At 43.2% G+C, this 13,540-nt stretch overlaps 2 protein-coding genes across 3 annotated transcripts in view; one reads left to right on the forward strand and one right to left on the reverse strand.

The window, feature by feature from the left end:
• lrig1 (leucine-rich repeats and immunoglobulin-like domains 1) overlaps window positions 1-9,609 on the forward strand; it is a 34,980-nt gene extending 25,371 nt beyond the window's left edge. Inside the window, exons 10-18 of the mRNA XM_026306833.2 lie at window positions 1,311-1,382; window positions 1,878-1,949; window positions 2,200-2,363; window positions 2,768-3,121; window positions 3,980-4,261; window positions 5,669-6,100; window positions 6,550-6,684; window positions 6,835-7,122; window positions 7,669-9,609. Of these exons, the coding sequence (XP_026162618.1) occupies window positions 1,311-1,382; window positions 1,878-1,949; window positions 2,200-2,363; window positions 2,768-3,121; window positions 3,980-4,261; window positions 5,669-6,100; window positions 6,550-6,684; window positions 6,835-7,122; window positions 7,669-7,871 (2,002 nt within the window). The 3' untranslated portion in view covers window positions 7,872-9,609. The remainder of the gene's footprint in view (window positions 1-1,310; window positions 1,383-1,877; window positions 1,950-2,199; window positions 2,364-2,767; window positions 3,122-3,979; window positions 4,262-5,668; window positions 6,101-6,549; window positions 6,685-6,834; window positions 7,123-7,668) is intronic.
• A 1,949-nt stretch (window positions 9,610-11,558) lies between these two features.
• The window catches only part of slc25a26 (solute carrier family 25 member 26), a 47,577-nt gene continuing 45,595 nt past the window's right edge, over window positions 11,559-13,540 (reverse strand). Inside the window, exon 10 of one of the 2 annotated variants that reach the window (XM_026307839.1) lies at window positions 11,559-12,005. In XM_026307839.1, the coding sequence (XP_026163624.1) occupies window positions 11,945-12,005 (61 nt within the window). In that variant the 3' untranslated portion in view covers window positions 11,559-11,944. Of the gene's footprint in view, window positions 12,017-13,540 lie in introns of both variants that reach the window. The other variant, XM_026307838.1, reaches the window with a different exon arrangement.

A 13,540-nucleotide genomic window follows, 5' to 3' on the forward strand; every position in this document is an offset into this window, starting at 1 on the left:
TGAAATGTTTTCGATCTGTTTTTCATTATTATCAATGTTTTCATCAGTGCAGCTGCTGAAAAAGTTCAGTGTCAAAAGTTTGCAAGTTGAGAAATTTCAATGGACGGGGTTGCTGGCATTGAGCAGCAATCATCAACCTGCAGAATGAAAAGATGATGTCCAGCCAAGATGGTTCCCAGTGTGAATACTGCTGAAAGAGAAAGAACATGAGAAAGAGGGAGAGAAAGGGCTTTTCTTTAAGCTGGCAGGGGTTCGCTCACCAATAGGCTTATTTCTATATCTCCTCCATGCCTGCGCTCCTCTTGTCCCCTCATTCCCAGTCCTTGTTGTTAGGAACTGAGAGAGGGTGAAATTGAGGACTGCATTCAATCATCAACATCAAACGCCTCACATGCCCCGCCCTCTGACCCTGCCCCTTTTGTCATGGCATTGGCGGAAGCATCCTGCTGCATCCCAGTGCTGGCAAAGCAAACCATGGGAAAAAGATGCAGAAAAGAGAGAGATCAGACACCAAAGTGTACACCACACACACACTGGGTTCACTAAAAGCAGCTACTGAAAGCTTCCACATGAGATGGAAGAGAATGTTACACAGAGGCCAAGGAACATGGTGTGATGCAGTTATTCTGTCTTTGTTTGTCTTAATAGTCTAATCAAATTCCTGCAAAATACATGTTACAAGAATGACAAAGTAGCCCTCGTCATCCCCATAACAAGCCAACCATTTGTTTGTGTACAATAGTGGATGAGTTTGAACACACTGTCTTCAGTAGCCAGCTGTGTCTTCTCTTCATGTGAAGTGAAAATTAGGACAGGATAGGAACAAGGGTGAGGTGGGGTGTCATTGCACAGAAGGTGGGTGAAGGGATTAGGACCCCAAATCAGAGGGAATAGCAACTCACTTCTGAAAGCAAGTTTGTCAAGCAGAGACACACACTTGCATGGCTGCACATATGTCCTTACAAGTACTGTAGAGTGAAAAAAAAAAAAAAAAACACTGCACACATACACACACTGTGTTACTTGGCCATTACTATTAAATTCTAATAAGGATAAAAGTGGTCTTTGAAGAACAATGCAGTGCTCAGGTGCCCCATCCCCTCAACCCCATCCAATCTCCCTCACCCTTCCTCCTGGCTAATCTCCACACAGTTCAGATTTCCAATACCCCAATCCCTGCACTCTTATCAGATTCAGCCTTACTAATTGTGCTTCTCTCCCTGTCTTGCCTCTCTTTTCACCCCCATCTTCCCATCCACCCTCTCTCTCTCTCTTCATCTATCGACACCCTTCATGTTTGGAAACGACAGGACTTTGTTTGGAAACAAGATCAAGTCAGTGGCCAAGAAAGCCTTCTCCGGTCTGGAGAGTCTGGAACACCTGTGAGTATCGCACAATGCTCAGATGCCCCTCCTCCCAGCCAGTGAGGTAGAGAGGGAAGGAAAGTGGGTGGAGTATGAGGGAGGAAATTGCCAAAAGTAGCTGGCAGAGAGGGGACTGCTAGCAATTTAATAGCGTCTTTGTAAAAGGAGAAGACAGGGGCTTTTGCGAGTGCCCAGCTGCTCCTCTCTCGTTAGCCTGATCTCAACTTTGGCCTTTTTTTTCCTGCCTCTGTGCAGGAACCAAGTTATTGACCATATGGAGAGCTCTGTAGAAGTAATGGGATTCCTATAAGCTCTTTCACAGGCCTTTGTTAAAGGGCGGCAGGGAGTGACATAAAACATACTTTTCCTCATACATACGAAATCTTTGTATTTTCAGATCTGGATATTAGCACCTTGATTAAAAAGTAAGAGCTGTGCTAATGAAAGAGAAACTGTAGGTGTTGCTCAAATGTGTATACAATTGCTGAGTGATGCAATGTGATGTCCCAACAGGAACTTGGGAGAGAATGCTATTCGTTCCATCCAGCCCGATGCCTTCAGTAAAATGAAGAACCTCAAAACCCTGTGAGTTATTAAAAACAGACATCATTTGGGTACAGGCTGACACATACAGAAGAAGTCAGCAGCAGATGCACACCGAGACATGCACTGAGTGTGAAACACACCGTCACTGTGCTTAAGGCATCTGAACACATTCTCAGAAACGTATATTCAATTACTGATGCAGTACATGTAATGTGTACCTCATGGACTTACAGCCCCTCTTTCCTTTGCTATTCTCTCCCTTTGTCTCTTCACTTCCTCTCCTCTACAGTCTCATTCAGAGCGACAGTTTCCTGTGTGACTGCCAGCTCCACTGGCTGCCTGAATGGTTGGTGGCACATGGTTTGCAGGCCAGTGTTAATGCTACCTGTGCCCATCCAGAGAGCCTTAAGGGCATCAGCATTTTCCAGGCCCCCTCTAGCAGCTTTGTGTGTGGTGAGTTTGAATGTGTTCATATTCTGGGTGCATGTGAGCAGGACTGTTGAACAAGAGGCCAGATTGACAGCTTGGCAGTGTTTTATTTACATACTTGTACATTTGTTTGTGTAATGTGTTTTGTTTAGCTCTGCATTTGCACTCAGACATGCTAATGAATCCTTATGTGTGTTTTATCTCCCTCTCTCACATATATTTATACATAAGCAAACACCTACTGAGGGTCATTTGCGATGTTTGACAATGAACCAAATGTGATGACTTTTTTTTCCTTTTTAAACTCACTGTCTGTTCTTTTTGTGTTTCCCTTTCTGTGAATACTCTGGGCTCAATTTCTTTCATTTCCTTATATTACCTATTCTTTCTGTCTCCTCTTTTTGCTCTTTATCACTCACCACCTTCAGATGACCTTCCCAAGCCCCAGATCACCGTGCAGCCCGAAACTACAGTGACAGTCCTTGGTAGTGATGTGCGTCTTACGTGTACAGCTGCAAGCAGCAGCTCTTCCCCCATGACGTTCACATGGCGCAAGGACCAGGAGCTGCTTCGGCATGCCGAGACTGAGAACTATGCCCATTTGCGTGCTCATCACCAAGGCACGACTTCTGATGCACCGGGTGCAGGTGGAGGTGTGATGGAGTACACCACTATACTGCATCTGCGGCATGTCACCTTTGCACACGAGGGCCGTTACCAGTGCATCATCACCAACCACTTTGGCTCCACCTACTCTAGCAAGGCCCGCCTCATCGTCAATGGTAAGTCATTTCTTGAGATCTTGGCTGAATATTGTCAACCAGATGTTCAGCATAGGACTATGTCGTCGTAGCAAAAATGATGGGGGGAAAAATCTAAGAATATGCCTTTCTAATTCAGTCAGAAAAAAACATATCACTTCTGTATCTTTGATGTGTGCAATTACATAAGTTCCACCAAATGAAAATGTTTGTTTACATTGCACTTAGAGTTTCAGGAGCAACTGTGTAGACTGATGAGTTATTCGCTATCACTTGAATGAAGCCTCGTCTCTCTTTTTCATTCTCGGTCACCCTTCATCACTCTCAGGATGGTATTTGGAACAAATTGATTTATCTGCATGTCAGCACTAATGTGGGACATCTTTTCTGTGCTCTGTCTTTCTAACTTTCTTCAAATAGAAAGTGTTTATGTAGAGTTGGTTCACTCCCTGAGTCTGCATCTGACCCCTACTTTCTTCTTTACTTTCAATTCTGACTGAATTCTTTTCCTTCATGGTGACTTTTCATTCAGATGGGTGTAAAGAACCTAAATCTGCCAAAGGGGCAAAGTTTCATGTATAGGTTTGAGTTGTGGGATTTTGACCGGAAATTTTCTGATTTGAATGCCAACACCAGCTGTGAAAATGTGGTTAGAACAACTGGATGAGTAATGTGCTGTAATCCCCAACAACTGCTGAATGCAGTCCAAGACTGCTGCAACTGAGCTGATCATCAGTCGGCAGATGTGAGAGGGTAGAACTTTATGACCATGAATGATGGAAATAGACATTGATGTTTCTCACAATGCATAATGAAGGTCATGCTGTTTTTGGTCAGCCCATACTCATGGTATTGGTATCTTTTTTTTTTTATCTACAGTTCTCCCATCTTTCTTGAAGACTCCCAGAGACAGCACAATCCGTACAGGCCATACGGCCAGGCTGGAGTGCGCTGCAGAGGGCCACCCAGCTCCTCAGATCGCCTGGCAGAAGGATGGTGGCACAGATTTCCCTGCTGCCCGTGAGCGCAGAATGCATGTCATGCCAGATGATGATGTTTTCTTCATCATGGATGTCAAACCAGAGGACATGGGAGTGTACAGCTGCACTGCCAAAAACACAGCGGGCACAATCTCTGCTAATGCTACCCTCACCGTGCTGGGTAAGTGCTGCCTATTTCTGCCATTCTCGCTTGTAATTTACTTGCACTAATATAGACCTGCTTTTAGGTTGACTTCAGTTTAACACATTGTTGATCATATTCCCACATGTCCAAAAACGGGCACTTGTAAATAGCTTAGTGCTCAGTTGGGATTGCCCAAGGCTGCAGAATGAAAGGCTTTATATTTTTCTTTTCTCAGCAGCTGTGGCCTTGCTACAGGTCAGGGGCCAGAGGTTGCAGTTGGGGGTCAAAGGGGATGGTGGGTGAGCAAGGAGGACTCACAGAGGGGTGTTTGTTAGGCATTCCCACCCTCATTCTTCCCTCTAGCTCGGAGACACAGTCATGGCTGCTTCACTGCAGGCCTCAGTGCTCGCAGTTTATTGGCTGTTTTACACTGTTAAATCAAACAGACTGAGTCAGGGTACTATAATCATCTCAAAACATAGATCACCTTTGTCCCTTGAACTAGTAGTAAGTTAATACCTTAAAGCTTTCTTTGCTTTGGTACCAATCTTAAATTTCCCCTAAAGCACAGTTTAAATATTTTATGTGGTCAGACTGATGTAGTTGGTATTTTAGTGACATTTATATAATGTGCAACTTATGACTGCAGTTCAAGTACTAATCCCCTCAATAATGTAAAAATATTGAAGCAGGTGACCATGACTCTACATTGTGATGTTTGGGTTTAAGAGATAGAGGGGAAGGAGAGATCAGGGGGACGTTGCTGTTGTTGAGGGGCCCTTGTCTGGAAAAGAGTGGCAGGGGTGAAAAATGGGAACCTAAGAAGAACTGGAATAGTTGGAGTATGTGGGGGAAGGTAGGCAAGTGGGACTTAGAAAAAAGAAAGCGTGGAGGAGGGTGGTAGAGTGGCGAGGGAGAAAGTATTGATAGAAGAGAGAGAGCCATCTGAAGTGGGTTAAGTGAGATCTCTTAATCTGTGTATGTCCCACAGTGAGAGGAAGTGCTGAGAGGAAAGGCCTACCTAAACACACACACACACTTAAGTCAGCGTGCTCCATTCAGCAGATGGTGAAGTTGCTGGCAAAACAATGAAAACATTGTTCTGAGAATGATTCGGTTCTGAGAGAAATGTTTTGTGAGTCATAATGAAAATGTGCAAAGTTAACAGATTTTAGATTTTACAATCTGTAAGACTGCCATCATGAGATAAGCCTTCAGTGGTTGTATCAGAGCATTACACTGTGCTCATTCTACCAGCTGAATCACTAGGATCTCACAGTCCGTAATGGATACTGTGAACACACAGAGCCAAAGCACAAGCCTGATAGCAGCACCCTAAAACATTGCCACCATATAATACCAATACCAACAGAAACACTGACCTTAGAAATCAGCCCATGTCTAAGCTTTTGATGGGAGCCCTCTCATGCCTATCCTCCACAGAAACACCCCACCTGGCCCAGGACTTGGAAGATCGCAGTGTGGTAGTCGGGGACACAGTGGCTCTGCAGTGTAAGGCTCTGGGCAGCCCGCCCCCACGTATTACCTGGCTGCGCAACGATCAGCCGCTCCGCCCGTCTGACAGACACCACTTCACCCCAGGGAACCAGCTGCTGGTCATCGGCTCTGCCTCGCTGGAGGATGCCGGCCGCTACACCTGCCTCATGTCCAACACGCTGGGCACGGAGCGTGCACACAGCCAACTGGTGGTGACACAGCGCAGAAGCCCCTGCACCCAATCAGGCCCGAACACCGTCACCATAGGGATCATTGTCATTGCTGTGGTGACAAGTATTGTGCTGACATCACTGGTGTGGGTGTGCATCATTTACCAGACCAGGAAGAAGAGTGAAGAGTGCAGTGTTACCAACACAGGTGAGCTTATGTCTTTCCATCCTGTTACATTATGCTTTTTTTAGGCAATACATTGGGATAAAAAAAAAAAAACACAACCAAAAAAAGAAACTTTATATTAGAAAATTATGTCCAGTATGATTTATTCTCAAATATGTAAATATGAGATTAAAGTTTGAAAAAAGTTGAAAAAATGTCACAGAGGATAACTTATGAATGTCTGTTTTTTCTTGTATACGGTTTAGACTTTAAAAATTATATAGTAAGCCAAAAGTAATATTCCAGGGTTTTTTTCTAACCATTTGAAATGGTGGAGGCAGTTTTCTTTTCTTTTAAAAATGATCTAAATGATCACTAAAATATCAAAATAGTTATTAAAAATTACTGTTTCAGTTTGTAGTGTTAAAATATCCACAGACCCGATTCTTACATCTTGTTTTAAAGTCTTTTTGTCTTTGTCTCTCTCCCAGATGAGACAATAGTTCCTCCTGATGTGCCCAGCTACCTCTCCTCCCAGGGCACTCTGTCTGAGCGGCAGGATGTGTGTATTCGCATCGAGGCTGGCGGTGGACCTCAGTTCAATGGACACGTCGTAGAGACCACAGGTAGCTGTTATTTGAAACTGTGCTCGTACCACAGTCTTGTGAAGGCATGTTCAGCATCAGAACTAATTACAGCAGATACGCTCACCACAGGGCTGACATACAGGAGTTCATTTTCACCAAATCATGTATGTTCTCCCCTCCTGCCTGCAGGTTTTGATGGCGCAGTAGTGTGTGCAGATTGTATGGAGAATGACAACAGCTACTCAAGCGATCCCGATTACCTGTCCCATGGGTTCGGCCCTGCTGGAGGCATGGAGTATCAGCAGCAGTGTGTTCCCACACCTCACTCTGCCCATAACCAAGGGGAGCAGTATGACACAGTGCCACACACAGCCCTGCTCTGCAACGGGACACCCAACGGGATCCGGAAGGACATTCAGGAACCTACTCATCCAAAAAACCACAATACGTTACAACTGAACCAGCATGATAGAAAAGGTAAGATGATCAGAGTGAATTTAAATAAATGAAGAATGTTTTGTCCTTTTGAGCAGAGCAGATGCAATATTACAGTAATAAATCCAGCAGGCTTCTTACAGCCCCAAACAATCCCTGGAATATTATTTATGTCAAGTGATACCATGAGAAACTATCAGCAATTCAGGAACCTTTGTCAAGGCACGTTCCATTAAATTGCAACATTGTTCCTACCGGCACCTGAGTGCGCATCATAATCACGTGCCCGGAGCTCCTAAGGATATCTCTCTTAAAGCAATGCAAAGCAGCATTTACTTCTCTCTGCTGTCAAACTCCTGAAGTTGCACGTCTAGGCCTGTTCTGGGATTCAGCTTCTTTAGCCAGGGGTGAAACCAGAGGAATGGGCCTCCGAATACCAAATCTCACTTTCTCATGTCAACGCAGCCTGATTCACACATTCCAATGCCTATGTATCCTAAAGATTAAAGCATATTTGTCTACATATGTATCATTGTCACATCATTGCCTGTTTTTCATTCCATTTCCTTTCTCTTCTTTATTTGTCAGTGAGCAGGGTGGGACAGATGCCAGCTTGCTCTGCATCACAAGAAGAGTCCTTCCACAAGCCAGTAAAACTGGTTGGCATGACGAGCCACGGCTGCCGTGACAGTGACTGTGAGCCTGAGCTTAGGCAGACTTTGCTGTCCAACGGACACACCCTCAGAGCCTCTCAGAATGAGAGCGCACCCATAAGGAGGGCCAGCGACTAGCAGGCAACTCATCCAGCCCTAACCAGGGACTCAGTAGCTGAGAGGAATTGAATATTTTGCACTGGAAAATAAACTGCTACCTCATATCAAGGCGAACAGTCCTGAGCCTCATGGACTGATAATCGCCAGGAAGGGAAAAGGCAGGGGGCATCCGGGGTTTGAAGGTGGAGCTTGTGTGGGTGGCGTCCCATTTGAGCGTATCAGCTGTACATAGTTAAAAACCTTCTGTTGGGAGGTGACTAATAACAATTCTCCTCTAAAAATGTGACTTGCATTTGAAGCATGTAAGTGTAGGGAATCTTGTATAGTGTATGTATGTGCAGAAAGAGAAATATACATTTGGACATTTGACTGTACATAAGAGTTTTCTTATATATTATAAAACTTTTACAAAAGTATTTGAATTTATGTGCATGACAAAGAAAGGAGTGATGGTATTTTTATCTTTCTTCAAAAAAAACAAAAAAAAAAACTGCCTTTTTCAGCATTTACCAACATTCAGCTGCAGTGCCTTATTGCATGATCAAAGAAAACTCAACTTGTAATAGCATTTATCAAGAGAGCGATACTGGTACACTTCATAGCAAACAAAACACGATAGCACTTGAATGTTGTTTTTTTTTTTTTTTGTCAAACATTGCTAACCATGGCCTTACAGAAACACATTTCACACTCACTGTTACCAAATGAAGGAAGATGTCAGCTAATTTGGTATGTCAGATGGTTTGAAGTGGGATATTTGTGGGAAAGTCAGTTGAAGCACTTTTTATACTCACTTCATAAACAAGCAGGTTGTGTACATGATATTTGCCAATAGGAAAACAGGAACCTCCTCCTGTGTGAGGAGACATTCCACATAAGCTGATGTGGTGAAGCCAACTGTACCATTAAGGCTCTTGCATCTGTTGTACAACATTACGTTACTGCAAAGCTGCTCTGATCTTGTTGGGAGGAAAGATTGTTCTTTCACTCAAGTTAAGACTATCTGTCCCTGACTTTGTCACAAGTTTGCAACCAAATATGGTCAAACCTGAGTAAATCCTCAGTTGTCATTACTCAAGCAGTGACATGTATTGGACAAAGGCTCAATTATTATTCTTGTGCTTTGAAAAAAAAAAAAACAAACAAAAGAAAAAAAAAACCAGGAGAATCAGGGAGAATGACGTTGCATTGTCATTATATTACTGCTGTAATGTGCCTCCACATCCACCACTGGCCAGTATTTTGCCTCTGTCACATCATCACATTTTGACTAACTCCTTCATCCCTTCAGTCTGATGGTGTTTGATGTTTGGGGTAACTAAAGGTGCAGCTTCATGCTGTAAACAGCTGGAACAATTGTGAAATGTGCTTTAACCAAACAATGCAGTCAGATGCTCCCTGAACTGTCACAGGTCCTAGATACATTAGGCCAGAAAACAGTCAGTTAAATGGTCAAACATGTGCATGTGCACCCCAGTGAGCCCTTGTTCTGTTTCCTGTGACCTGTAAGCTGGAGGAGACGCTCCTCTGGTTACACCCATTAGCACCTATCAAAGATGATTTACCAGCAAGATCAATCAGAGAACCCTGTCAGAAAACCAGTCCCAGTGTAGCAGGTAAAACGGACAAGAGGTGCAGTTCATGTTCTGAGTAATTTATTAAAACAAACAGTCTGAAACCATTGTACCAATGTCAAAAACAGTGAAGTGTCTAACATGGCATTGAAGTGTCTAATAAAAATCACATTTTGCTATTATTTCAAGGGTTTTTTTTATTTTCTTGTCTGTAGAAACAAGGGGATGTTTTTGTGATTACTAATACCGCAAACAGCTGAGTTAGCATTTAGCACTGCTCACATGTCACAGTGGTTATGGAGAAGCTATCAATTCAAATCGAGCATGCACTAGACATGAAACCCAGAAACCTTGATCTTCAAAGCACAAGTAGCTTGTGCCTGGACCACAAACACACAAAGCTAATCTTCCAACTAGGAATGTCTCCTTGCTCCTGAAGCATCAAAGACAGCAGGCATATTTTTTTTTCCTTCTGTGGGTTGTTTAAAATATTTGCTACTAAGTCAGGGCTGACTAAGGGTCAGTAGCTGTCCAGAATGTGCATTCCACATGTATGTTTGTCACCGGACGATTGACATGCCCCCGTCCGTGTCCTCCACCAATCACACGCCGACCATTGTTGTCCAACAGCCCAGTGACAAGCAGCATGACAAACACTCCCACCTGTGAGGCCATCCGTCTCCCTCTTCCCTTGCCAGGATTTACCAAGACCTCAGTCTTACATCCATACTGACTGCTGCAGGACAACACTGAGTGAGTCCACTGACAGCAAGAAGGAAAAAGAAACACTGATACTCACTGTCCCTGCATATAGCATTTAGAAAATCCTTTCATCGTAAGTCGATGAGTGATTTGTCATTTGTGTGAGTTATTCCGGAAAACTTATTTTAGAAAAAACTCGCATGGAAAGTGGGGATCATCGTTTTACTCTTGCTGCACAAGAGAACACATCCTCTTAGAGCTAATAAATGAATCCCTCTGAAATCCACACATTCAACGAGATATCCCGTTTCACTGCAAGCAGGACCACGTACAGACCTTCAGAAGGCCACTGCCAGTTAAAAAAGGGGCATAAGATCTTATAACTGTGTACACCAACGTAACTTATAGCACAACATGTTCAACCAGAATGCAACATAAATCTCACATGTATGTTAGAGCTTGTTACTTTACCTGTTGTGCTCTTGTGCCAAAGGTCCACTGCCCTTACGCCCCAAGAAGCTGCTGCTCCTCTCGCAGGACAACACACCTCTGAACAAAACATCATAATTAATAAGATACACATGAAAATAATAAGAGACACTCAAGTAAAACTACGTAAATATTAATGCAACCTATTAAAGACACATAAGATTATAACCTTGACAAAATAAAGCAGGCTAAACAGACACACGGGAACCACGCAGCCTGTTACTACTGTGAAATACACACAGACGTGCACTTAAAATACACTGAACATCAAGCACACAGTAACACTGCAAACCCACTTACCCATATCTGACCTTCACCCTTTTTTATTAAAGTGGAGAAATCTTCTTTCCTGTATCTCTGCAGCATCCGGGTATCTGCAACTCTGTTAGCGAGACTGACGATCTTAAGGGGAAAGGTCATCATGTGACTGACAGCAGGCTAGTCATTTTATTCATCTATAATTAATATTAATTGTTACATGTGGTTCTTGATCAGCCATCAACAATAAAAATATCCATATAACTACATAAAATTTATTTAAACAGTTGCTTTATTTGTGCCTTCAACTTAAAAATGGCTGGTTTGGATTGAGTTTACAATGGGACTATACTTTTAAAGGTGTATGATTAATGAATTAATACTTATTACATATTTACCAAACAGTAATACAAAGGCTTGTACAAGACATCTCTTAATAAAACTAGAGCCATGTGAACTTGTAATGATCTGCTATTGGAGACAAGTCTGAAACAAGAGCTTTTAAACGTACATGAGCTCAGTTGTGCTCCAGCGGAAACTAAACAATGGTGAGATATTACTTACATAAACTAAGGTAAAAAAAAAAAAAAAAAAGGAAAGAATATGGCAAAACACTTTGCATTAATCATGAAATGAGATGCAGAAGAAGCTTTGGAACTAAGAGAATGAGTCAACCTCCCTGAAAGTTTAAAAAAGAGTTTTTAATATCATTGCTCATTCATTCGTACATACATTAAACAGTAACAATGTGTCATTGCTTGGATTGTGTGAGATGACGTGGATTTACTTCACCAAACCAACAGAGCTGTTTTGGAACTGAGGCTGGAAACTCAATCTGCACTTCAGTGATGAGCAGAAGTGCAGCATCCTGGGTAATGTCCTTGGGTCTGTGCACGACTCCCTGCAAGAACTTTTGCATCTTGAGGCCCACAAGCATAGAGGCACAAGGGCCCTCCAGGAGATGAGGGTGCTACTTTCAGAGTTCCTTTCCCTGGTGTTTCTCTGCCAGGTCGGGGCTCAGAACCTTCAGTGATGCTGTGTTGCTATAGCAAAATATGACGAACCTTATCATAGGCTCCCAGGAAGATGAACCCACCCACACTGATGAAAGTCATCCTCGGTATGCTGCCCGCAAACAGACTGCAGAAAAATCAGAGAAAGAGCAACGCCTTTAAAATATATGAAAAATAGCACAGCAACTTCTAATTTTACCAGACTAGCTCTACAGTAGTTCACTGCAAGAACTGCAGAAAACGATCTTGTAGTCAAACCAAGTATCTTTACATTGTACTTGTCACATTTTGCTTTTATAAACATGTTTTCATTTTCATTTCTGCTGAATTTTTTTTTTTATAAACAGGTTATGGAAACCCAAGTTATGACTTCATGAGACAAAAAAAATATCAAGGAAAACCTGGAAAGCATACCACTGGCTATGGATCTTTGTTGATTGACATCTGCCCTTGTTTTCTGTCAACTGTCCACTACCAATATAAAGGCAGAATTCCCCTAAAACTAGTTTGAAAAAAATCCACTTAACAGGGGCCCACTCACCGAGGTCAGAACATATAGCTGAGTCAAAAATCACAGCACGGCATCTGGTAGTTTAAGAGTAAAAAAACCTCTAAAAATCTACATGCTAAAGCCAAGAATATTAACTACGTTTATTTTCACTACCGGTTTAAAAACAAGCAGAAAAGGCTCTGTGCACAGAGGAGTGCTACTTCCAGTCAGACATAACTTGGTCTAGTCCATACTAAGCACAGAGAAAAGAGAATAAACAAATATGTCCAAAGAAGAGGTGACATGAAGGAAAATGGATAGTATGGCAAGAATAAACCTTCACATAGAAGCATTATTATATTTCCCACAGCACGACCTTCCTCTTCCTCTAAAGTACTAGTTAATCAAATTGTAATGCAGCATTACATATTCTGTGATATGTTGGAAATTGGTTTTTGCTTTGCCGCATGCACACACCTGAACGTCATTTCAAGAAAGCGCCAAGGCACATTTCTCCACAGTCATCCTGCTGAACAGAGCTGAGGGCACCTCACACTGTATCATCTGTCTCTCCTGATCACTGATATCTGTGAGTGATTTACACCTTCTTCGTGGAAGCACGGCATTGTGGTCCGGTATAGAGGGTCCATGGGAGCGGGTCAAACATGAGGCCTTGAGTGAGCGGGGCCCTGAGTTAGATCGACAACGGCCCAAGAAGAAGCTTTTGACGTTGCGAAGGTCAGAGGATGTGATGGGCCATGAGAGAGCACCCATCTTCCCAAGAATCTCTCCCCGACTTCCCCACCCTCCCTGCTACGCACAGCTGTTTTTGGGATTAGGCTTCAAGCCCCCACCCTAGGGCCTCCCTGGAGCACTCAACCCACCCCCACCCACTCTTTTTCTATCTGTCTGTGCATGACTGATAGCCAGATGACATCCACACATGTCCCTCTGCTGTCCATCCATCCAGTTCTCTCTGGCTCCCTGTCCAGCGACGCCCCCCCTCAGCTGGCTCAGTTGTTCGGGGATTTCTCCTCTGTCTCCTTTTTCTTGCTGCGTCATCCACTTCTCAGACACGTGCTCAATTTTCCTCGTCTGTTCATCTACATTTTTGTGCCTCTCTCTCTCGCTTTCCTTTTATTTTCCCATTTCTCTGTCTGT

This window comes from Mastacembelus armatus, chromosome 5 (assembly GCF_900324485.2).
Source record: "Mastacembelus armatus chromosome 5, fMasArm1.2, whole genome shotgun sequence".
Lineage (NCBI taxonomy): Eukaryota > Metazoa > Chordata > Actinopteri > Synbranchiformes > Mastacembelidae > Mastacembelus > Mastacembelus armatus.